The 23,709-nt window shown below is 28.7% G+C and overlaps 4 protein-coding genes across 16 annotated transcripts; 3 read left to right on the top strand and 1 right to left on the bottom strand.

The window, feature by feature from the left end:
* Positions 1-1,820: 1,820 nt before the first annotated feature.
* LOC132939369 (E3 ubiquitin-protein ligase rnf168-like) lies at positions 1,821-4,489 on the top strand. 2 transcript variants are annotated; one of them, XM_061006489.1, is made up of 9 exons: positions 1,821-2,355; positions 2,487-2,787; positions 3,094-3,233; positions 3,307-3,399; positions 3,462-3,539; positions 3,603-3,647; positions 3,722-3,761; positions 3,821-3,940; positions 4,009-4,489. In XM_061006489.1, exons 1-9 carry the CDS (start codon positions 2,347-2,349, stop codon positions 4,365-4,367), a joined length of 1,185 nt encoding a protein of 394 aa, XP_060862472.1. In that variant the 5' UTR covers positions 1,821-2,346; the 3' UTR covers positions 4,368-4,489. The 2 variants fall into 2 exon arrangements, with proteins under 2 accessions (XP_060862472.1, XP_060862471.1); XM_061006488.1 differs by having other exon boundaries at positions 1,823-2,355; positions 3,997-4,489.
* Positions 4,490-4,569: 80 nt separating this feature from the next.
* LOC132939365 (FAS-associated factor 1) lies at positions 4,570-10,435 on the bottom strand. Of its 2 annotated transcripts, none has more exons than XM_061006480.1 (14): positions 9,894-10,435; positions 9,737-9,805; positions 9,442-9,655; positions 8,740-8,923; positions 8,356-8,653; positions 7,680-7,872; positions 7,028-7,173; positions 6,643-6,797; positions 6,447-6,583; positions 6,208-6,370; positions 5,938-6,034; positions 5,720-5,851; positions 4,836-4,913; positions 4,570-4,765 (listed from the first exon to the last, which is right to left on the bottom strand). In XM_061006480.1, the coding sequence occupies exons 1-14, from the start codon at positions 9,927-9,929 to the stop codon at positions 4,685-4,687; spliced, it is 1,983 nt and encodes a 660-aa protein (XP_060862463.1). In that variant the 5' UTR covers positions 9,930-10,435; the 3' UTR covers positions 4,570-4,684. The 2 variants fall into 2 exon arrangements, with proteins under 2 accessions (XP_060862463.1, XP_060862464.1); XM_061006481.1 differs by having other exon boundaries at positions 7,680-7,869.
* A 284-nt stretch (positions 10,436-10,719) lies between these two features.
* Positions 10,720-15,064, top strand: LOC132939370 (thymidylate kinase). Of its 9 annotated transcripts, none has more exons than XM_061006495.1 (2): positions 10,720-10,852; positions 14,045-15,064. In XM_061006495.1, exon 2 carries the CDS (start codon positions 14,059-14,061, stop codon positions 14,695-14,697), a length of 639 nt encoding a protein of 212 aa, XP_060862478.1. In that variant the 5' UTR covers positions 10,720-10,852; positions 14,045-14,058; the 3' UTR covers positions 14,698-15,064. The 9 variants fall into 9 exon arrangements, with proteins under 9 accessions (XP_060862478.1, XP_060862476.1, XP_060862482.1 ...); XM_061006493.1 differs by lacking the exon at positions 10,720-10,852 and adding an exon at positions 10,859-11,007; XM_061006499.1 differs by lacking the exon at positions 10,720-10,852 and adding an exon at positions 11,170-11,191.
* Positions 15,065-16,341: 1,277 nt separating this feature from the next.
* On the top strand, positions 16,342-23,661 carry LOC132939366 (heat shock factor protein). 3 transcript variants are annotated; one of them, XR_009663971.1, is made up of 11 exons: positions 16,342-16,766; positions 17,155-17,260; positions 18,723-18,859; positions 18,942-19,136; positions 20,179-20,319; positions 20,400-20,509; positions 20,588-21,025; positions 21,601-21,750; positions 22,114-22,193; positions 22,248-22,350; positions 22,418-22,444. XR_009663971.1 is itself a non-coding variant. In XM_061006482.1 (11 exons), the coding sequence occupies exons 1-11, from the start codon at positions 16,656-16,658 to the stop codon at positions 23,130-23,132; spliced, it is 1,794 nt and encodes a 597-aa protein (XP_060862465.1). In that variant the 5' UTR covers positions 16,344-16,655; the 3' UTR covers positions 23,133-23,661. The 3 variants fall into 3 exon arrangements, 2 of the variants coding, with proteins under 2 accessions (XP_060862465.1, XP_060862466.1); XM_061006482.1 differs by lacking the exon at positions 22,114-22,193 and adding an exon at positions 22,897-23,661 and having other exon boundaries at positions 16,344-16,766; positions 22,418-22,484; XM_061006483.1 differs by lacking the exon at positions 22,114-22,193 and adding an exon at positions 22,897-23,661 and having other exon boundaries at positions 16,345-16,766; positions 21,601-21,684; positions 22,418-22,484.
* The last annotated feature ends 48 nt before the right edge of the window (positions 23,662-23,709 follow it).

Here is a 23,709-nt window from a genome sequence, read left to right as displayed (position 1 = left end):
ATATCAAGTGGATGACTTTAAACTGTATAATACTGCGTAGGTATGACATAAATACGACAATTAATAACAATTGTTTATTTTCACGGCCCGTGGTCACACGCATTATTCACACAACATACTATTTTTATAGTATGTTTAGGTATATTATGTTGTAGGCACATCACTGCGCGTCTGCGCATTAACTAACGATTATCGTGTTGTCATGGACCATGGTAAAATGACTAAAATGCAACAAGAAAAACAATTATTTTATTACAATTTATAAAATTTTCGATTTATTATTTTACACAAATATTATAAAAGCAGTCGTATAAATCGTAGAATGCTGATATACGTATCATTTACCTATACTGGCTATACCTATCACCTATGTGTGTAGTAGCGCTGGAGCATATACCCCCCCCCCCCCCGTCATAACCATGTCAATGGAGCTGCCCCTGACAGGTTAGTGATGGAAAATGACAAATTACTAGTAGGTACATACTATAAGATTAGGTACTATTATAGTATTATAGTGATATAATAAATAGATATAAATAATATTATAATATGTCAGGTGCTTAACCGGGGGGGGGGGGGTCTGCTGTACAGTAGGTTACAACTTACAAGTGGGTCACTGTAATGCCGTTATGGTGTTTAATTTGAATTCAATGATATTATAATATTATCATTGCATACGAATAACGATTCTGAGCGAAGACGGTTTGTCAGCCAAAGATATTTTATATTATATTGATATTATTATTATTAATACGGTAGTTGGTATGTATAATTAATATTATTTGTATATTATAATAATATACATCTTGAAAAGTTTCGAGTACCCACGAATAATATTTTAAAAATATAACACGAAACTAAAATCGTTATTCTTCGTTTAAATATCTAATTTTGTCCAAATTTGAACATAAAATAGGTAACTATAATAAAAACTGCGTTTTTATATTATTTTATAGATTTTTTGGTTACCTACAGAATAACCTACTTCCGTGGATCCTTGTTTTAATCCATAGCTATAAAAGTTGAAAATTTCATAAATTTTTAACTACTAAATCTTTTTTAAATTTTTAAATTTGATAAATTTTGTCGAACTTTAAATGCTTATAAAAAATGTTATTACAAAAATTGTGCTTATGTATTTTTAATATTTTTCAACTGCTATTGTAACAGTACCTATATCAGGATCCTTGTATTAAATTGCCATGCTTTTTTTAAATTTTTAACGATAGAAACTTTTTCCTAGAAACTTTAATTTTTCACATTTTGACTCTTTTTAAGCTATTTGGAGCCATTTAACTCATAAGAAATTGTTTAAATTATCTTTCAGTTAGAAATTCATAAAAGTTTTTCTTTTTATAGCTAACATGAGAAATTTTAGTAGAAGGTTCCCAACAAGTTTTTCTACCTAGATCAAAAAGATAAAGTTCACCGGAAAGCCACGCTATTTATAGCCATGAGATATTTTAGATTTTTTAAAATGTTATATAACCATTAAATTTGATTATTCTAATTTATAGTGATACTATAGTATGACACGACGTCTCCGCTCAAAACCGTTTTTCGCATACAATGATTAATCATTGAATTCAAATATAACACATCCATTACAACCACATGTTCGACAACTACTGTACAGCAGAGCGGTACACACTTTTTAAAAATTATTTTTATTTTTGCTGATCTATGGATAATATACTATTTTTCATTGTGTTTATTTTGGCAACACTGTTTTCAATTTTTTTGATCAACAAACGTGTTAAGAAGAATATCTTCTGAGGCCGTGGTGTTAATATACCATATTCTGTGGTGCGGCTGTCACGTATCACCATGCTACGATAATTCCACAATACTATTGTAACAATAGTACTATCTATTTTGGCGGTTTTATTCAGCGCGTCTATGCCGCCCGAGTTAGTTACGTATGGACGTAGAATGCAATTTAATATTTGAATAGTGTGATACTGTGGAGAAACTCTTCACTCACCGACCTGTGTCAAATCTTTGCTCCAACTGCTGGACGTCCGTTGCCTATGATATTAACTACCTTACTGTATTTGTATAATATAATAGCTGCTTAACGCTTTACGAAATACGAATAGTTATAAATGTTAACGTCTTGACGTATTATTGTATAGTATCTGACTTGTTTGATTCGTCAAGATCAATGATCATTCATGACAAAAAATGTAATATATTTAATATATTATAATAATTTTAAGGCAGAACGGTTAACCCGCTATGATGTTATGATAATTTCGTAATTATTTTTGAGAAATTAACTTAACAATTTATTCTATCACTTGATCGTTTTGACTTCATTATAAAAAGAAAACAGGATAACAAACAATGAATTCCGTAAGTAATAAAGTACCTACTTCTTAAGATTTTTTTAATTATCTAGATGATTCTTTTTACTTTGAATGTATGCTATTAGAAAATGATAGTGCATAGTTAAATTAAATTAATATAATTTTATAATTTTTCAGAAAAAAATTCAAAAAAAATTAAACTTTGAAGAAGTATTTTGTATTGCATGTAGAAGCATTTATTTACAACCCGTGACAATGCCATGTGGTCATACACTCTGTCTAGAATGTTTCAAAAGTATGGTGGATTTAACGGCTTACCAGTGTCCCATGTGCCGAAGACGAATAAGTAATTGGCTTCGTAAATTCAAACATGATTGGGATGCCATGCTTAATGTAAAACTTTGGGAAGCTATAAAACAGCAGTACCCAGTTGAAGTACAGAAAAGGTTAAATGATGAAGATGATGGCCTCGAAGAACGTAATTATTAATATTTACATATACCCATAGGCGCAAATTGGCTAAATTTTTTGGGGGGACTCAAGCCCCCCTCCCCATAGGACATATTGCTTAGTACTACGGAATATAAAAATTCGTACTAATTACTAGATTTTTAACTGGGGGGACTTAGGCCCCCCCTTATTTGCGCCAATGCATATACCTATATTTTACATCATAAGTATGTACCAATAAAATTGGGTAATAAATTCAATTGTTTTTAATTTCTTTATACTTCAAAGTTTATGGACTCATAAGTGAGAAAGTTACACATTTATTTATGTTTAGGTATTGTCAACCATGGCTTTAGTCGGGTTGAAATTAAAGAAGGAGAAATAAAAAAAGAATTTGATGACATGCAAATGAGTATTTATAAAGAACAGGAAGAAAGAGAGTTGCAAAATTTGGAAATTGCTAAAAAATTACAAGTAAATTAAATACATGATTTATTTCACTACTTTTAATACTGGTCTTAAATACATTTTTATTACTATTAAAAAGGAAGAAGAAGTTGTTAAGATTCAAACTCAAACATCTTTAATTGAAGAATTAACACGGGAAGATTCTATAATAGCCACGTCTATTCAAGAAAATGTGAGGATTTACATTTTGTAATATTTACCTCATGTTGTGTAAATACAAATTATTTTTTATAGATAATCAAAGAACTTCACCAAGAAGAAATAATTTTAATCCAATCAGATTTGGATTTGGCGACAAAATTACAAAATCAGGTGAGGAAATAGATTTAAAAAATAATATTATTTTTATGAAAAACAAATGATTTTATGTTCAAGATTTCCACTGAAACAAGCATTTGTACGAAAAAGTCAGTTTCTGAAGTGAGTTAAATTTTAGATATATGATATAAAATATAAACATACTATTAGTGGTATTTTTTATAATTTTTTTCTAGAAAAAACAAATCAAAAAAGGACCCCTGGATAAAATGTTTTGTAAGTTCTTAATTGACTGCGTATTGTTAGTAAATTATATAATATATATTTATGTATAGCTAGGACCGAAAATAATTCTAAGATACAATGGAATAATACACAAAACTGTAGTTTATCTAGCACTATCTCTTCATCCAGTACAAAATGTGAAATTCAATCTTCTAATACATCATTAATAAGTAAGACTATTTAAAAAATTGAAGTTCAATTTTATAGTTAAATAAATTATTTATAGGTTTTTCTTCAGATCCGTGTACGAGTTCAACAACTTTAGATTCATCTGAAATATTTGAAGATGAAAATGAAGCTACTTGTACTTGTGGACGTTTACAAGATAACTTAACCACAAATAGTCCTCCTTGTTCATTTTGCGTTGCTCAAATAGCATTGTTGAATAAATTGTGGACTCAACAACAAAATGATTTTTTAGTAGCTAAAGATTTAGAAAAAAAGTTACGTATGGATAATTTCGATGATTATAACTTAAGGAAAAGACCAGGTTCAACTGTAAGCCTTGCTCTCAAAAAAAAAAGAAAACTGTCTAAAGGACAATTGACATTGAAACAAGTATTAAAGGACAATGGCAACACAACACTTTGGAAATAGTAGTATAAACTATTTTTGAAGAAATATATTAACTATAAAATAATTTAAAAATTAAAATTAAAAGACAGTGAAGATTTAAATATTAATTTATAGTTTTGTAATAAACAAAAATTATATTAACATTCGGTTGTTTTTTTACTCTGTTACCAAATTAAATAAAACATAACACTTGATAAATTTTAATATTAAATGAAAAGCTGTGTAGCATACAATCATCATTTTTAATAATAATAATAGAAACAATATCCTATTTATTTTTGATAAAAAAAATCTTATTTGTGGTAAATAAATTTATACATTCATGCATTTACATAGACTTATCGTTCTTCTAGAGTTAATGTTTCTTGTGGATACAGATTTAGTTCTTTCATGGTTTGAGTCACACCTAGTGTTGTTAACTATAAAAACAATTAAATGAATTGTTTAACAATAATATTAATAAAACAAAATATCATTATTTTTACTCACATCTCTTCTAGGCCAACTAGAAATTACTTTGAATTCTTCTTGACTAAATCCACTTATATATAAATAGTCAAACAACACCTACAATATAAACATGATTACATTTTATTGTTGAATTCAGTATTTAATAAGCCAGTAAAGTCGTCCTGGACTTATTTAGGTTTATTAGGTTCAAATTTTAAAATTAAAAACTAAGGTCAAAGTATAGAGCAGAAGTTCCCAAACTGTGGGTTGTGATTATATTTTTGGTGGGTTACATTAAGTTTTGAAATATTTATACATTTTAGTAATATAAAATATGTACTATTAGATTAATTTAGAATATATAAACATGAAAAAGAAAAGAAATATTAGAATTATAGTATACATAAATTTAAAGATGAAGTAAATGTATGATACAGTATCCGTGTGACTAAATCATATATTTATCATGTTCAAATTTAGTTTTATCATTGATCATTATCCATGACGATTACAAGTGTACCAGTGATGTGTCACCACGACATCATTAGACTAAAAGTTAACACAAAAATTAGTGATAAATGATAATATACGAAAATAAAAGTCATTAGTAACCAAAATTTGAACATGTTCCAAAATGGGTATACCATGAAAAGTTTGAGAACCTCTGGTATATAGAATAATTAAGTAAATAATGAACAGTGTGGATTCAAACCTACGACCTGTACTCCATGTATTTAACAATAACACAAATTCAAGTGAGCCATTACAAGAAAAGTTATTGATTTTTAGTACACATTTACAATTTTAAATTTTTTCCAGAAACAAAATCTAAGCTCTAGTTTAATCACACTTTAGGCTCCAAATAATCTATGTATGTTTAAAAATAAAAATACTATATATTAACATCATAGTAAATAGTTTACTTGAAGATTATCTGATGCCAGAAACCGCCGTTCTAAAAACTTTCCAAGAGGAAGCCTGAATCTGATTTTTGCGACTTGATCACCAGGTTCTGGTTCAGCCGGAAGAGATGCAACTATACGTTGTCGAATAGCCTAGTCACAATCAATTTATATATTAACATTAACTATACTATATGTATAATAAATATACATTTGAAAATCTTATGTTACTTTAATACCTCTTTTTCTGCGGCGACTTGTCTTTCTTGACTTTCAATTTGAGTTCGAATTGCTTTTTCTTCCATTTCTTGCACTCTTTTTGTTTCTTCTTTAGCTCTAAAATTATATTGATTTGTTTTTCAAATCCGGTTTTATAACAACTGATATTTTAAGACTTATAAAGCAGAACTAAAAGTCTATATACCACAATTTAAATCCATGTATTAAGCAATACAAATCCAAACTACAAATTACAATTACTACGAAAAAATTAGTTTGTTCAAATTTACCGATCAATAGCCAATGATTGTTGATAGGCTTCATCTTGTTCTACTTTAATCATTTCTCGCATATTACGTTCCCCTTCTTCTTTAATTTCAACTTGCTGTTGTATAGCAAACATTTCTTGGGCATTTATAAGGCTCGATAGTAGCTCACTTATATTGCAATCTCCTGTAAAATTGAAAATACATATTTTAGTAATTCAAAATTAAAAATTATAAAAAAAACTAAGATGATGAAATATTACCATTTATAACTGACAATATTTCCGTGTTTGACCGATTACGCGTAAATAACACTAAAGCTGGTAGTCTGTTAATATCAATAGCTCTCAAAGTTATTTCGGCCATTGTACCCAGCGACAAAGACGCTGATTGCAATATTCTAAAAAAAATATATAAAAATTGTATTTACATTATAATTTTGAATTTGTAACTAGTTACCTATTTCTGTTAGAAGGGTGTGTCATATCCCATCCCCATACTAAAAAATTTGTATTGAGATACTGAACGACTGATTCAAAACATAATAGTTGTGTACAAAAGACATTTGACAACACACTGCGATCATGATGTAAGTAAACAGCTAATAAACGTTTCTAAAATAAATACATTCAAAATTATTGATATTAGATATTATGCAGTTAAGACAAGCTTCAATAAAAGGTATCATTTAAAGTTGAATTCATCAGTATTTTAAATGTTATGAAGAACAATACAAATATATATATATATATATTAGTTTATAGTAATAAGGGTATTATAATATAGTATAATACAATTGGTTGTATACCAAATTGCAAATCTATATCATAATAATAATACCTACATCTTTAGCCGGTTTAAAACATGCAATTTTGATAGCTTGATCAAGTGTTCCCAAAAAAAACTGAGGTCTCATATCACCATAACGATTTTGAAATTCATCAATGAATTGAATACAACCAGCAAGTTCATCTTCAGTATCTTCAGCAACTAAATAATTTATAAGCCAATTAACTACTGAAGATAAAATATTTATTTATTTAAGGGGCGAGGCCCCTCTTTTACATAATATATTAAAAGTAAATTATTAAGTACATGCATAATCAAATACACCTATACAACAATTAAATAGAGGAAAAAGTTTTTGAACTAAAAAATTAGGGTCCACATTGGTACGTCCACAATTAACCTTTTCATTGGTTCATTGGCTAAATAGTTTGTGGTGGCATGAGACATAAGAAGGAGCAGTGATCTAGTTTAACGCTGAGGTACTTTAAATCATGTTAGCGAAACAAGATCAGTGGTTCAACTTTGCCATTTAACAGTCCTTCAATAAATCTAATACCAGCAGTTCGTCTTCGCTCAGCCAACGAAGAAATATTAAAATATATTAAACTGTGAAAACTTTGTGGTACTTTTAATTTTCCTTTTTAATCAATACTATAATAATAATATAAAATGTTTATAGAATTTATGGTCCTTTTTATCAAACTTACTTAATGGTCGGATCCGAGTAGGTGCCTCCGTGTCCATGAACATAGTATCTACATCATCATCATCAATACCACTTAATGATTCTGCTGCATCTTCAAATGGATCTTCTTCAGAAGATGATGATGATGTGGACGAAGATGAAGTAGATGATGAAGGCATTGGAGAATCGCTTGTTTCCATATCAACAACAGACTGCTTGAATAAACATGTACAAGGATAAGTGTCAAAATTAGTGATCAAAATATTACAGTAGTAATTCGATAACTTGGCATAATGGCGGTGCGGTGTTGTATCTAACACTAAAAACAGCAGTATTGTTTAAATGGTTGGAAAAGGTATTTTATTACAAGTGTCATAACATGTTTTCTTATATCAAAGAATACCAAAAATCAATTGCCAATTTTGGCAGTATGAAATTTTCATCAAATAAAGTACCAATTTGTATAATTTATATATAACCAAATCAGTATTCATTGTAACAGATTTTTTTATTGTTAAGAGCGTATTAGAGTTATTTATTTTGTCGGTTTTGTGGTGTATAATTAATACAATAAATAAATACTCACCATAAAATAATATTATTATAACAAAACATTTTTAATTGGATTTTGTAGGGCATTCAGTACCATAATTGATCATAGGTTCCATAATAATCATAATAATACAAAAAATACTTACATTTAATCTAGTGTTGTATCTTCTTCTGGTATGTTTAAGAATTGAATTTGAAGGCTTCAATTTAAAATCATGTACTGGGTAATTAATATGAGATTCTTCCAAAGTTGTAGCAGGAGTAACAAAATGTGGCCAACCTAACCATTGTTGATTACTAATAGGTAATTTAGTTAAGTTTGCAACAGCTTCTTTCACTTGTGCAACAGTCTGATTAGACGAGAATGACAATTTATAAACTTGGTATTCACTTGAAGTTGTAGCCTCCATTGTTATGTTTAGAGTGAACGTTCGCAAGTTAGCCCTTTAAAACAGAAAAGAAATATTAAGCTAATATTAAACTAGATAATATAATCAAAATATGAAATCAAATAGGTATAAATATATTACCTTCCATTCAGCTCTTGATTTAAATCTTCATCACCTCTAATAAGATTTAGCTTAAATCTATCTGGAAGGTTTAGTTTGGAAAGTGTATCTTTATTGGAAGGGAGTTGATTATTTGGCCATCCATTAAAGTTTTGTAGGCAACATGGTATGTTACTTTCCGCGTAGACCAATGTTTTTAAATCATCTAAAATAAAAATGATAATAATAAAGTAGGTTAAATTGTTTAATATATAATGTTTAAAACATTAAATAATTACACTGAAAAATTCTAAGTTACATAAATTAAAGAACCTGATAAATAATAGTACTAAGAAAAATTAAAAAAACATGGGAATAAGGTATTATATTTTGTTATAGCAGGGAACTAATAAAAATAATAAACCTGTTTGAACTGTTTAACTACAACTTTAAAAATAAAGTATTGTCTCGTTAGTTTTTTGCTTTGATAATGAGTCGGGTTATGTAGGTATGTAATATGCATAAATGGAAGTCACTCAATTTAAAACATAGAATGCTAATAACCTTTAATTACATATAGGTAGATCATTTAAAATTTAGCAACAATTCTATAAGTACAACTTTTTTGTTTTTGATAAATGTATAATATACGTATCAAATATTTATGTACATTTTGATTTTAAACCAATATAATATTATATAAATTGATTTAAAAATGAAAATAAATTTGGAATTAGTAATTACCTATTGTAGAACCATCGTTGACTTTTAATGTGGCAATAATATGGCCATGTTGTTCAATCTCGATGGTAATTAAACGGCGAGTTTCATTTGACGTTGATGCAGTCATACCGCTGAAATCGTCTGCAATCATTACAGTAGGTGCGCTCAATTGAGTACTATGTCCTTCAGAAGGCAAGTGTTGGGTGTGTTGTGGCGTGACATGTTGGACGGCGGCCTAAAAAATAACAGATATAAAGAGTGGATTTGGCAAAGCCAATATTAATACCACGTTTCGGTGGAAAGCTCAAGTAATTACCAGCAAATCCCAATTGAAATTCGACAAGTGCATCAACGCTTCTCCTGCATTGTCGATACCGGTGATGGCCTGTAGTACAACAAGACAACAACGTTAGAAGGAGGCTGGTGGGTGTCTTTGTCCCCCACGTACGGGAATATAGAACTATTATTAATACCTGAAAATCGGCTACAATGCCGTTTTTGTCGTCCATGTTATAGCGAGATGAGAGAAGTGGCGTCGATGAAACGAAAAAACCACTAGCCGGATTAATCAGACATGACGGATATCTATGTGGCAGGTACCGCTAGCGACGGGGCCGAAAGTTCGTGACGAAAGTTAACTTGCGCTCACAAAATCGGCCACGGACGACGTAGCGATTGACGCCCGACGGACAGAACTGAGACGTTTATGCTTTAAACCTACGAATTCTGCGATAAACGGACCAAACGATGTGTAACAATCAGACGTTCTGCGAGTTGAAGTCTACACTCTACGATGACTGCGGACCACTGCTGCGACTATAGTCTATATTATTATTATTATTATTGTTTTAAACTGTTTCACTTCCAGCGAATACGGTCGTAGCATCAGCATTCGATGGAGAGTAGAGACTAGAGCTGCGGCGCACACACGACACACAACGGGAACGTCGGGAACAACGGCGTAGGCCAGCTGTTTAACGGCAGCGGTGCGGGACCTCCACCCCTAAGCTCGAAAGCAGAACCATGACTTGTCACTATATTATAATAAAGATTATAAAGTGATTGTACTCTGTGTACTTTACGGTGGGGATGGGTGGGTGTGTGGCGTGTGCGTGCGTAGCGTCATAGAACAATATGGTTATGGTAGCGTTGAACCTTGGGTATTGTTATTTGTTATGCTATAATATTGCTATTGCTATACATATATATATATAATATTATAGTTTATAGTAATGTACTATAATTCCCTACTCCGATAGTCGTGGTTAAAAGAGAAACCCGAGTCCCGAGAACAGCAGCAGCTGTTGCAGGCTGCTGCTGCTGGTACCATCTGTTATAGTACTAATGTACCATAGTCCATAATACCATAGAACAATGATAATACCACATAGCCTATTTAGGACAGGTAGTACGTATTTCCCATTCCATATTGGTGAGTAGTATCATCATTTATTATAAATCATAATAATATTACTGGTGTGGTCTTCTGGGTATTCTGTATCCATGACGTGCAAATCAGGCTGTCGGATCGTACAAGTCGAGTACAAGACTCGTCAAAACTTCGTTATCAAAGTATCAACTTGCACGGTATTTTTTTTTTTGTAAACTGCTACCTCAGATTACTGAATAATAATAATGACTATTATTAGTCTATAATGAGTTAATGACACTATGACAGTAAACAGTTATACTAATTACTAAACACTAAACACCACAGAATAATGTTTTCGGCGTTTACTCTCAGCGTCCAGCGAACCGAGTATAGTATAGGGTATGGTCGCAAGGAATGGCTTCACTGCTGGAACCTTAGATCATATAATAATATAGAATAGAATATAATATTATATGTATTATGTCTATGCCTTAGATCCTGCTTAGATCATACAATATTATTATTCATGCATGATAGCATGATATAAACAACATAGTAATATAGAATGATCGGAAAAGTCCAGATTTTGTCCAAGGCCGCGCAGTCCGTCACCCACTTACCCGTATTATCATATTGATCATTAAATTATTATTATTATAATACTATACACTACGGCATGCGCTTATCGAAAGGTACTGTCAAAAAGTTACGATCATTCCTTGTTTTTATATCATGCATTAGTATAATGGTGATCATGACGTATACTATGCATAGACAAAAGTTTATAAATTTATCCAAGGCTTTAGAAAGACCCATTGGGTAATATTGCCCTATGGAAAGACCGCACCACCCACCCGCATCCCAAACCGTTGTTACGTATTTCCGTCCATTAGTATAGGTCCATCGTGATAAGGTCTGAAGTTCAATATTATTATCATTATTTATTGTTATTATTGTGATTTCGCGCCAATTTGTTCGCCACGGCCACACATAATAGAAATTCGCTATACTAAACCGGTGTATAATATTGCTCTATGATGCATATTGCATTTCTGCCTCAGTATTCAGTTCAATATTTCAGTTGCGATTTATAAACTAAAGGTTTACACCTTATTTTATAATAGTTGATATTAACTTACTACAATAGTTTCTATTTGTCTGCTGTTACTGAAAGTGAGTGGTAGAGAACAATTATCAATTAACGTCAGTCAAATTCCTTTATCTTAACTAGTATAGACTATAGACTTCTGATTTCTATACCTACTGCAATCTCACCGACATTGGTGACATTCGTCATTTCGTTTTATGTAAATCCAGTTCAAAGATAACCTTTCCTGCGTCTTGTTGTCGCCTAGGTAATATTAATGTGGCTATAATTATTATTTGCATAATACTATGATGGTTTTGCTACTGGAGTACTTCTTTTTCAAGACAAAGCACGGTCAAATTAACTCTTAGCTCTTGAGAGGACATTAAACTAGCATGTGTTTTCTCTGTCCAGCATACTTACAATATACCAAATTGCTCCAGTAGAACCAATTTAGTGATATTAGCTTAAATATTAGAGTGAATTGAATTAATATCAAATTTAAAGGTAAGAATATTATCTAGACCATTGTATCTCATAGACTTTTATTGATATTTTAATTTTTAAATTGTAATATTTTACATACTCTTTAATATTAATTTATAATATAAATGTTGAAAAAAAACTTTTTTTTGAACTTCAGAAAATATGATGACCTACCTTGATAAAAGTTAAATTCATTCTTAGATTAAAATGTATGAGACTAAATCTCAACTGCTTTATGTAAATTAACTATGTTATGCACTTGTAAGATGGAGACAACAAAAGCGACTATTTGTTGTCTTTTTAACCACTTCAGCTTATTGTACAATAATTATATTTAGCATACCAAATTTATCATTTGTATTATTATTTTAATGCATGTTTAAACTTTCAATACATGTCAGTTATACCTATTATCATTTGATGTTAGTCAAAATTAAGTGAGTTGTAAAGGAAGTAAAATTATTATCAAAATTTGGCAAATTACAATTACTTTACTTTGTTCGAAATATAGTTTAAAAAAATGTTAAAAGATAATAGTTTCTAATGGTTAAAAATAGTATCCTACGACCTAGAGAACTACCCAACAAACACTTGGATCAAGAGTAAAACCTGTTTTAATATTAAGTTTAAATTTTATTATTCATCAATCTTCCTTATTAATTTAAAAATTTCAAGTTTACAACACAATAATTTATACTTTTATACTTTAGTACTTAAAAGTATTTAAATGACTGGACTTTTTAAAACGCTTCACATATCTGTACATATTTTGCTTATCGCTTATGTAATTAGGGGGGGGGGGGAGGGTTAATAATATTTTAGTTTAAAATATCAATTATCAGGGTCTGTGCTGCTGATACAATTCTTGACCCCCCCCCTCCCTAGAAAAATGTCCTTAGTTGCTTGCACCTGTGTATCAGAGTTTCATCTTACAACACCTCTGGAAGCTATTTATTATTCCTTGGTGCACTCAATTGTTCAATATTCGTCAGTGACCAGTGTGGCAGTGATATGGGACTCGCACACAGTACACAGTGCTTCATAGTTAAAACAAGTGCAATGTCGTTTCTTATCTTTTGCATGGCATGTCCTAGGTCAGGTATTGAACATCCTCAGTATTATTATTCCTATGTCCTATACTACCTTGTTTAAGCACCTTAGTTGACAGAAGAGTGTCCATGATTATTGGCTCCGTTGATACTTGACCTCTTCTATCTCAAGTAAATTTCAAAGTCCCCGTTACTATGTTTGTAACCACAAAATTCACCACATGATGCGTCTTGCAAACAAACACTCTTCTTAACTCACGTAACCCATGTAATTATTAGTTTTTTTTAATTTCTTCTATATAGAATTTTGACTAGACAAAAGTTTAAATTGTACCTATTAATGTTATGAGGTACTATTATAACCTTGTTCTCATATAATTATATTTTATATTGAACGTATGTCTATTGATTTAATAAAATAAATATTTGTAGCTAACACCAAATTTGAATATTTAATGTTATAATAGGTAGCTACTTATATATTTTAACTGCAAAATATTATGCTTGTATTATAGTATCACACCCTGGCTGATGGCCATACCATACCATATTATATAATTAGAAGTTTTTTTTTTGTTAACAGAATAACATATAAATGTTTATGTAACTATGTATCTTTTATTTTTTTAGGGTGATTTAACAAAATGACAAAGTCTGGTATGAGGGGCGCATTAATTGTTTTGGAAGGCTGTGATAGATCAGGAAAAACAACCCAATGTGCAAAATTAGTTGAAGCTTTAAATAGTATGAAAATACCAGCTAAAAAGATATCTTTCCCAGATCGATCTACTCCTATTGGTTCACTAATCAATGATTATTTATCAAGAAAAATTGAGTTACCAGATCGATCAGTACATTTATTATTCAGTGCTAACCGTTGGGAACTAGAACCAGAAATTCGTAAGCAAATTGAGTCTGGTGTAACATTAATTGTGGATCGGTATTCATATTCTGGTGTAGTTTTTACAAGTGCCAAAGAATGCATGGATTTCAAATGGTGTTGTGGACCAGAAAATGGTTTACCAAAGCCAGATATAGTGATGTTTTTAAAATTATCAACTGGTGAAATGGCTAAAAGATCTGGTTTTGGTGATGAAAGATATGAAAATATTGAATTCCAAAATAGAGTCGATATCAATTATGATAAATTTAAAAATGATAATTTTATTCAAGTAGATGCAGCTCAAGATGTGTCTATCTTAACAGACACTCTTTTAGGGCAAGTTTTAAAAACAATAGACACTGTTAAGAACCAAGAGTTAGACGATTTAGTTTTACAATAAAACAAAGTTACCAATGATGATATTATAGAACTAGTTAATGTTTTATATTTTAAATCAGTTTATGAATTTATTCTCTTTCTAAAATAATCATCATTACCCTTAATTATGTTTTTCAAAATGTGTATAATTAAATATTGTCAATAAATTTTAAGTCACTTTTATTTAGTTTAAGCTTTTATAAATGATGTTAATATATTATCTACCTGGCTTTAATTTTATTATTATTAAAATTCATAAGTTATCTTTAAAATAATTTTGGGTAAATGAGTAAGGTATCTATTGCTTTTATTTTAAAACAAGTATTTTATACATAATATTGAATATTTATTTGGTGACATACCTAATATAATATTATATAATGCACTAAGTAGTAATGTGTTTTCATTTAATCACCATCAGTCTTTATACTATAGTTATTCAAACTCCTACAAAATTAAAATCATTGATTATACATAATATAAAATATATTATTTATAGTCCCTTAATATGTATTAAATATAATAGTATTATACAACAATAACATTAACAATGGTCAATGGACCAACTATTATATTAGAAGCAGACACCTAATTACACACGAACAGCATACCAAATTTTCATTCACCAGTTTCAATGGTGTGATATTAAACTTTTAGGTAAGAATATTATCTGTGTTATCTCGATCAGTATTTTCCGATATTTTAATTTTTAATTGAATTTTGAGCAGTTTTAATATACATAAATATAAAAAAATAATAAATTATATTATATATTTTTACATACACAACTCATAACCGTGAAGACTGGAATAAATGTAAAAAAATATAATATATTATATGAATAGTAATATTTGACTATAGAGTCAATAGTTGAGAAACTATGGGTTTTAAGGTTGATAACCAGTAACTCTACTGAAAAATTGATGCTAAGCCTATGACGGTCGACGCTCATTTTTAGTGTCCGCGACCATAGACACTAGTACGTTCATGACAAGTTTAATTTGTCATGAGTACACATTGCAGTCTGTGATATGTCAATATACATACGTATGATACATAAATACATAATAATATAATACTGCATAATATAGGTAATTTAATAATATATAAATAATAGATGATGTATATTGCAATTGCAGATCCTTCCCAATATTAATCTTAAAAAATTCTTTCCTAATTTATACAATTAATTTGAAGGATATATATTACTTCCCATGACTAAGTCATTCATAAATTCATCAAAGTTATTCCTCGATCAATTCGGTCCTGAATGGCTGAATAGTTGTACTTCAGTACTTGTCCCGGTAATTATTATCCTTATTTTGTTGTATAAATGTACAATATAGAAATCTGTGCTTATATACTATATAGCCACGGGGCAACAATGCAACTATAATTGACAAATGATCATTCAACATTCAAAGTTAACGTCAATACGTTTGGATTTATAAATTAACTTTGTTTACGTGTTATTTGTTGTGTCGTACTATCTTTTTGATATCAATTATCAACCATTCAACCCTGTAAAAGTGACTGGGGTAAACAAACGAATGACCAAATACTAAATAGCCAATAATTATAGGTATATAATTTATAGTATTTGGAATAGGTCGCTACCACAGGTTAGTGCGAGGGCCGCGGGAACCCAATCAGCTGATCGAGTATATGAGTTTCGCTTCTTTGATGGTACCAAAGCTTTATCTATGGACCGAGTACTACACTGTTTTTACTTTTTGTTATCATTTAATAAGTAAAAGCTAATATCAATTATTTCAATAATAAATTTATGTTACGACTTACAGAAATACGGAACTTAAACTGTCTTAAAGTAATAGGTACCTAATAGTTGTTATATAATTATTTTATATATTTCGTTGGTATTTATTTGAAAGATCGATATGACGATATTGGTTATGTCCAATACTCCGATCGTTTTTTATAATTGATATATTGGTACTTACTCAGTTCGCCGTAAGAGAAATGATGCCAGACGACAATCCCGTGAACGACCAAAGGATTTCTTTATTTTTGAGAAAACTTTGGACATTGGTCTGCAGTAAAGAAACCGATAATGTGATTACATGGAGCGAGGTAAATTTCCATATTTTTATTTATTTTTCTAAATTATTTATAAGTATTATATAACTTATTATTCCCTTCAGTGGCATGGCGAACTTCATTAACTTATGAGGCACAATCATTTATATTAGTAATTATAAATACTTATTTTAGTAATTACATGTTTACGCAAATGATAACTGAGAAAGATTGGCTTAGTCTTGATGTGCACTTAATAAATTATTTATTATATGTAAAATGACCCTGGTCCCCAGGACACCCACCACCCTTTAAACTAAGGAACGTGCCTCATATAAAGTCCTTCTTCACGCCACTGATTCCCTTACAATAGGTTATCTCTGCTGTTAATATGTCCCTATATTAAAACATTTAAGTACCTAAATATTATTTTATTTTTTAGGATGGTGACAGTTTTATCATAAACAATCCTGTAGAATTCTGTAAGGTCCTTCCAAGATATTTCAAGCATAATAACTTTATGAGTTTTGTACGCCAGTTACACATATGTAAGTTAATTTATCATTGTTATTATAAATACCTAAATACCCAATATCTTTGAAGTGAAATACATTTTATATAAAGTCTGTTGGTAATGCTAACATTAATAATGAATTTTCATTTAGTTACTATTTTAAGCAGATTACCTACTAATTTAAATTTATTTTAAAAATAATTTCAAATGTTAAGAGTATCTACATTGTACCTGAAAAATTTTAAAATACTAATAAACTTACTTGAAAATATGAAAAAAGGAAAAAGCCTATGTAGGGCCCTGGATAATATTCTTACCAGTTAGTTTAATGATTGGCCAATTAACTGAGGAAGAACATATTATGTAGATATAATATCCTCTTATTGTATTGATTAATGTCAAGAATTATATTTATATAATAAATTTGAACTTGGATTATACCTATCCAAACAATAGGCTAGAATAATAATAAACTTCTATTTAAATGTTAAGTTTAAATTCAAATATTTATTATTTTCTTAATTAGTTACCTACACTTACATACTGTTTCATTTAAGAGTAACTTTGGGTGCCGATCCATTATTAACCAGTTCGGTCAGACCATACCCACTGATTAAATCGGTTTTCAGCAGCTTTTATTTCTAATGATCAGCCAAAAAATGGCTTTATTGTGTTAATCTGAACATGCAAGCTGGATGGTTGTTGAAATAATAAAGTGACATACCTAAGAGCGTGGTACCTTCCGCGCATTAATTATACAGATTGCTACCGCAACTTTAACAACTTGAATAGTTTTTTTGGATTTTCCTGTGACTTAATAATTATGACAAGCTATCTTAAATAATTTATTTCCGAATTTCTATCAATGCGAAGAACAATAGGCATTTTTTGTACTACTCATACTCTAAAATATAATAGTATATAGTTTCTATAGTTTGTGTCTCAGCACCAGTTTTTGGGTCAGTGAAATTTTCCGAATGATTAACTGTTTTATGGATAAACCCATGTTCATTTAAAGTAGAATAGAAAATATATTTTATAGGAATATATAGTAGTACCTTGTTAAATTTCATTTAATATAATTGGCAGTAAGGTATTTCGATTTTGCCTTTGAACTTTAGAAATATGTCTCTAAAATGCAATCATGCTTACATCACAAACCAAAAATCTATGGCTCTTGAATTTGTTCATAATTTAAATTATTTATTACACAGTCTTCATCTGAACTACCTTCATCATCATCAGACTTTTCCTCAGGTTTGCGATCTCCAAGATATTATTATCTTCCACAATTATATTTAACATATATCTTAGAACAAGGCTTCATCTAAATCCTTTCATGCTTAATCTTAATTACAAAATTATAAAGTATATTATGGTACAATATTTACTATAGATGTCTTATTAAACTATCATAAAATTATGGTAGATAAAATATTTACAGTAGATAGCATATTGGACGAGTACCTATATTTTTTATTAATCTTATATTTTAGATGGTTTTAGTAAAAGAATATCTGATGTTGATCACACATCTAATCACGGAACATCTTGTGAATATGCTCATCCATATTTTATGAAGGAACATCCTTGTTTATTGTTATCAATTAAACAAAAGAGAGGGGAAAAATTGGTGAGTAAATATGGCTATGAGTTTATGACTTATGAATATAGAATGTTAAATATATTAATATTTTTACTAATGACTTAAATAGCATCAAGGCTTAAAAACCGACATTGATTCAATTGAAACAATAAGTACATTGATAAAAGAAGTGAACTCAGTTAAAGACAAAAATAAGATGCTTGATTCCAAATTCACTGCTATGAAACATGAAAACGAGTGTTTGTGGCGTGAATTAGCAGTTATTCGACAAAAGCACATGAAACAACAAAGAATTCTCAACCAGGTTTGAATTGAATAACATAAATAGTTATATTATATTAGTAATTTTATTGTACCTACGTATACTAAAAGATTTTAAACTTTTAAGATTAGATAATATTTAGTAATGGTGTATTTTAACCTTTCAATGGAGTAGAGCAAAAAAATGCGATGTATAACTACACAAATTCTACATATATGCAGACTATAAGAATTGTTCCTTTTTAAATGTCTACCAACTAAACCCTCTAAATAGCAGATATCTCCAAACTATCAACAAAATTTAAGTGATCAAGAGTGACGGTATTTAGAAGTTCCACTGTATATGTTTTAATTTTCTTTTAACAACTAGTATGCTCAAGCTATAAATAATTTGGGAATATATTTTTTAGTTAATGTTATGTAGATTTTCTTATAAATAGATGTTCTATAATAATCAAGTTTCCATTTATTTTAATTCTTCACTTAATATTTTTAATTAATGTCATTGCCATCCATATCTTTTGATGTTAAGCAGTTAAAATCTATTATATTTTTCACTAATACAGCCAGTAGAATTAAGAAACTAATTTGGGAACAATTTATGATGTATAAAATGGGTTAAAGGCAATTCTATCATCAATCTATTATCTGGTGCCAACCATGACTTATTCTAGTCGTAAGGCTCTAAAAGTTAAAATAAAATGAGATAGTTTTTTTCATTATTGTATTGTTAGTATTTTAATTTCAAAATTAAAAATGTAGTGTGTTGGTCATATATATATGTATATATTATATATTATAAGATTAATATCAGTGTATATGTTGTGTTTTGATTGAATTATTAAAATATAGTTTGGATTTATTAATTTTTTGAAAACTGTATCAAGATAATTGCATTTTACTTAATATATAATGTTAAAATTAATATAAAAAATAATGTAAATAGTTATACTTTAAATATATTATAATGATTTCTTAATTCATCTCATATTTTATTGAAACTTAATAGCAATTATTATTGCTATTTGTATATAAAAATGATTTTTTATTCTTTGAATTTTAATTATAAATATTTTGAATTGCAGCTAATCCAATTTTTAGTTACCTTAAGACAACCTAGTACCAATAATACATTGTGCCGAGAAGTAAAAAACAATGTTAGGTATGTTCTTCCTATTATGCATCATAAGGCATCAGAAAAAGCAAATTCCGGAGAAACATTTACTGTAAGTTTCTGTTTTTTTTCATTCATAAATTAAAAGTCTTGTACAATTATTTATAAAATATATATTTCATTATTGAAAAGAATCCAAAATATAAACCATCTACGTCATCAGGACCTGTAATTCATGAATTAGATGCTGCTGATATTCTGAATTCTAATGAAGATGGCAGAGTTCATGGAGGAATTTTTAAGTAATTTTTTTCAAGTTATTATTAAAATAAAATTTGTATAAATATATATAGTACTTATTATTATTTTGTTTCTTATAGTGATGCAGTAGAGTCAGAAGGTGTGGTACTTAGTCCTAGCAGTGTCTCACAAATGTTAAGTAGTCCTGGTGGTTCAACAATTGAAGAGATATTTGCACCGAATGACATTATATTAAACTCACCATTAGATGACTTAATCAGAGAAGTGTCAGTATCTCCTACTGAAGAATTATTAGAACCAAAAACAACTATTGTTACTGTTTCTTCGCCTAACCCAGTAACAAAAACAACTACAACCAGTAATAAAACTTCTAATTCTAAAAAAAGAACAAAAAAAGACATTAACCCTTCGAAGAAAAAAAAGACAACTCTTGCTGACAATGTTCAAACCCTCAAACCTGCGCCTTCATCAGTACCATATATCATTAAAGTGGAGCCAATGGGAAATGATCCACCGGTAATTTCTATTCCCGACATGGATTTCATTGAGCCTGAAGTGTAAGTGTAAATCTTAAAATATATAATTATTATTAGTTATTTTGTGATAGTATACTAGTAAGATACTAATAGTAACTAGGGTCTGACATATTTTTTTTGGAATACCTATCTTTTTTTTAGTATGCTTTTTACTAATTGTTTATATTTATGTATTTAAGTTAAAATTTCAAGTTTTAAGTTGTAGAATTCATTTATGAATACTTTTTTTATTTGACTTTTCTTGGAACTTTTTTATATTCCTTTTTTTATTATTTTTACTGTTATCAATATAACAGTCAAAACAAAAATGCATATAAATATATGCTAATGCAGTCCAATGATATGATTTTTATATCCTCAATTTTGTAAATTAAATTGTGTATTTTAACTATTGAAATTTCATTTTATGTATTTGTAAATTTGTAAGACACATTTTAGGTATTTCATCTGATCATACTGGTCATACTTTTTTTGTTATTAATTAATTAATTATTTTGGATAATACAATTTTAATATAGGGCATACTGAAATATTTAGTTGCACATTTTTTATATTTTATTATTTAGTTTATTAATATATATATATATTTTTTTTAGGACAATTTCTAACAATGATGATTTATGGAATAATGAAATAACTTCTAATTGTGATAATATGCAGCTTGCTAATCCAGAACCTAGGCAAGTTAATATGTGTGACGGGAGCAGTTCTGAATCACCAAATTTCCTTAATAATGTTATGCAAAAGTATGATGTTGCTTACCTGGTTATTATTTGTGTTTTGGGAAATGATAAATAGTGTCTAAAATATAAATTATATTTTAGTAAATCTTTATTTATAGGGATGAAAAATCATTTAAATAAATTGTTTTGAATTAATAATATTAAAGAAGTTTATTTAAAAGTTTCTAATTTAAAGTAATATGTTTGATAATGAGTCATTCGTCTATCCACATTGAGGTTATAACAAACTGTTCTTACCATCCTCGGGATCTAAAGTCACCAAACTGTAATTGCATAAGAGTAACCCACCTACCGGCTAGTATTTTATATATTAATAAAACCTATGAGATACATTTGTCATTCATGTTATTCATCTGATTTGGACAGAAACATAACTGTTTTGTTGGATGGAAAAATGCCATTTTCCAACCCTTTAACCTGCATCGGAAATTAAACTTTCGCTGCAGGTCTGAAAAAAAATAATAAAAATATACATGTTCTATATATTTTTTTTTTTTCAGGGAGTCTGTTTCCAAACAAATTGATTTGGTTCAAGCTGACTTGGAAAGTTTGTTGAAAGGATTAAATGACAAGTACACATTTGATGCAAATATGTTTCTTAATGTAAGTAAAACATTTTTTTATATTATTTATTGTTCTTTTTTAAAAGTTGATCTCAATTTTTATTTAGTTTATTAATGATGATCCAACAAATTTAAATTTACCTATGACATCAGAAGAACAGACACTTAATGATGGTACGTAATGATTTCAGCTTTTTTATTTAAGTTATAGAATATACAGTGAAACCTCGATAACTCAAAGTCTATAAGTCAAATTTTTGATACTTTAAAGGAATATCTGCCCCTGCATTTAATAAGTACACACAATTTTGTTTATAACTAATTTTTTTTTTACCCCTAACCGATTCAAGTTGTCGAGATTTCATTGTATTTATATATATTTTGGTGTAATTTTGTGGTTTGGCTTTGGGGATGTTAAGTCCTTTTAGCTTTCTCCATGTTGCTTATTTAATATTCGCTGTTAGAAAACATATATAATAACTAATAACAATTTATATTAATATGTACTCTTATGAAATTTAATCTGATTCTGAATACCTATTTATTTCGTTTTAACAGTTAATGATTTATGCTTTGATATTTTTAGTCAAAAATGGGTTGAATGTTACACCAGACAATCAAATTGTGTCATGTCTATCACCAAATACTTATGATCTAAATGATTTGATGACAGCTTCGGCAGACTGGACAATACCAAACACTCCTATGTCGTTTGATACAGCATATGGGAATGATGTATTAAATACACCAGTTATAACTGATTCTTTATTAAACACTGACTCGCTTTTTCCAAGTACATCACCTGATAGTCTTAAAAAATAAATTAGACAACAAAGTATAGATAAAGTTTACTATGTATATCATTTTTTTTTATTTGTTAATATTTTCATGTAGTCAAGATCAAATTTTGTTTTAAAAAAGAAAATTTATATTTTTCTGACAGTAAGTACTTTGCAGTTAAACTAAATATTATTTTTTTTTATATATATACATTTACATGACATATACCTAATTCAATGTAGTGTTATTGATTTGTAGTGTGTATAACTTATAAAATCATTCATTTTAGTTTCTTAAATTTAACTAATTTAATGATTAACAAAAATATAATAATTTTGTTTTAATTGTTAATATTTTCCTGATATTTCAGATTTAAGAAAATTGTTTATTGAAATATTATAATGTAAATATATAAGTTTATAACTAATAGGTAATAGTATAATTTGTTGAATGTTATCATACAAATGTATAATTCCTATTTCCTAGTTTGTTAAATTTATTAATAAATGTTACTATTTATAGATTTCTTTGTCTAGATAACATCACAATTTATTTAAATTCATCAACACAACAATAATATATTATTCATTTAATATTTAATTCATAAATACAATTATTA

This window comes from Metopolophium dirhodum, chromosome 2 (genome assembly GCF_019925205.1).
Source record: "Metopolophium dirhodum isolate CAU chromosome 2, ASM1992520v1, whole genome shotgun sequence".
NCBI classification, from domain to species: domain Eukaryota; kingdom Metazoa; phylum Arthropoda; class Insecta; order Hemiptera; family Aphididae; genus Metopolophium; species Metopolophium dirhodum.
The sequence above is the reverse complement of the archived record's forward strand: the minus strand, read 5'-3'. Positions and strand labels throughout refer to the sequence as shown.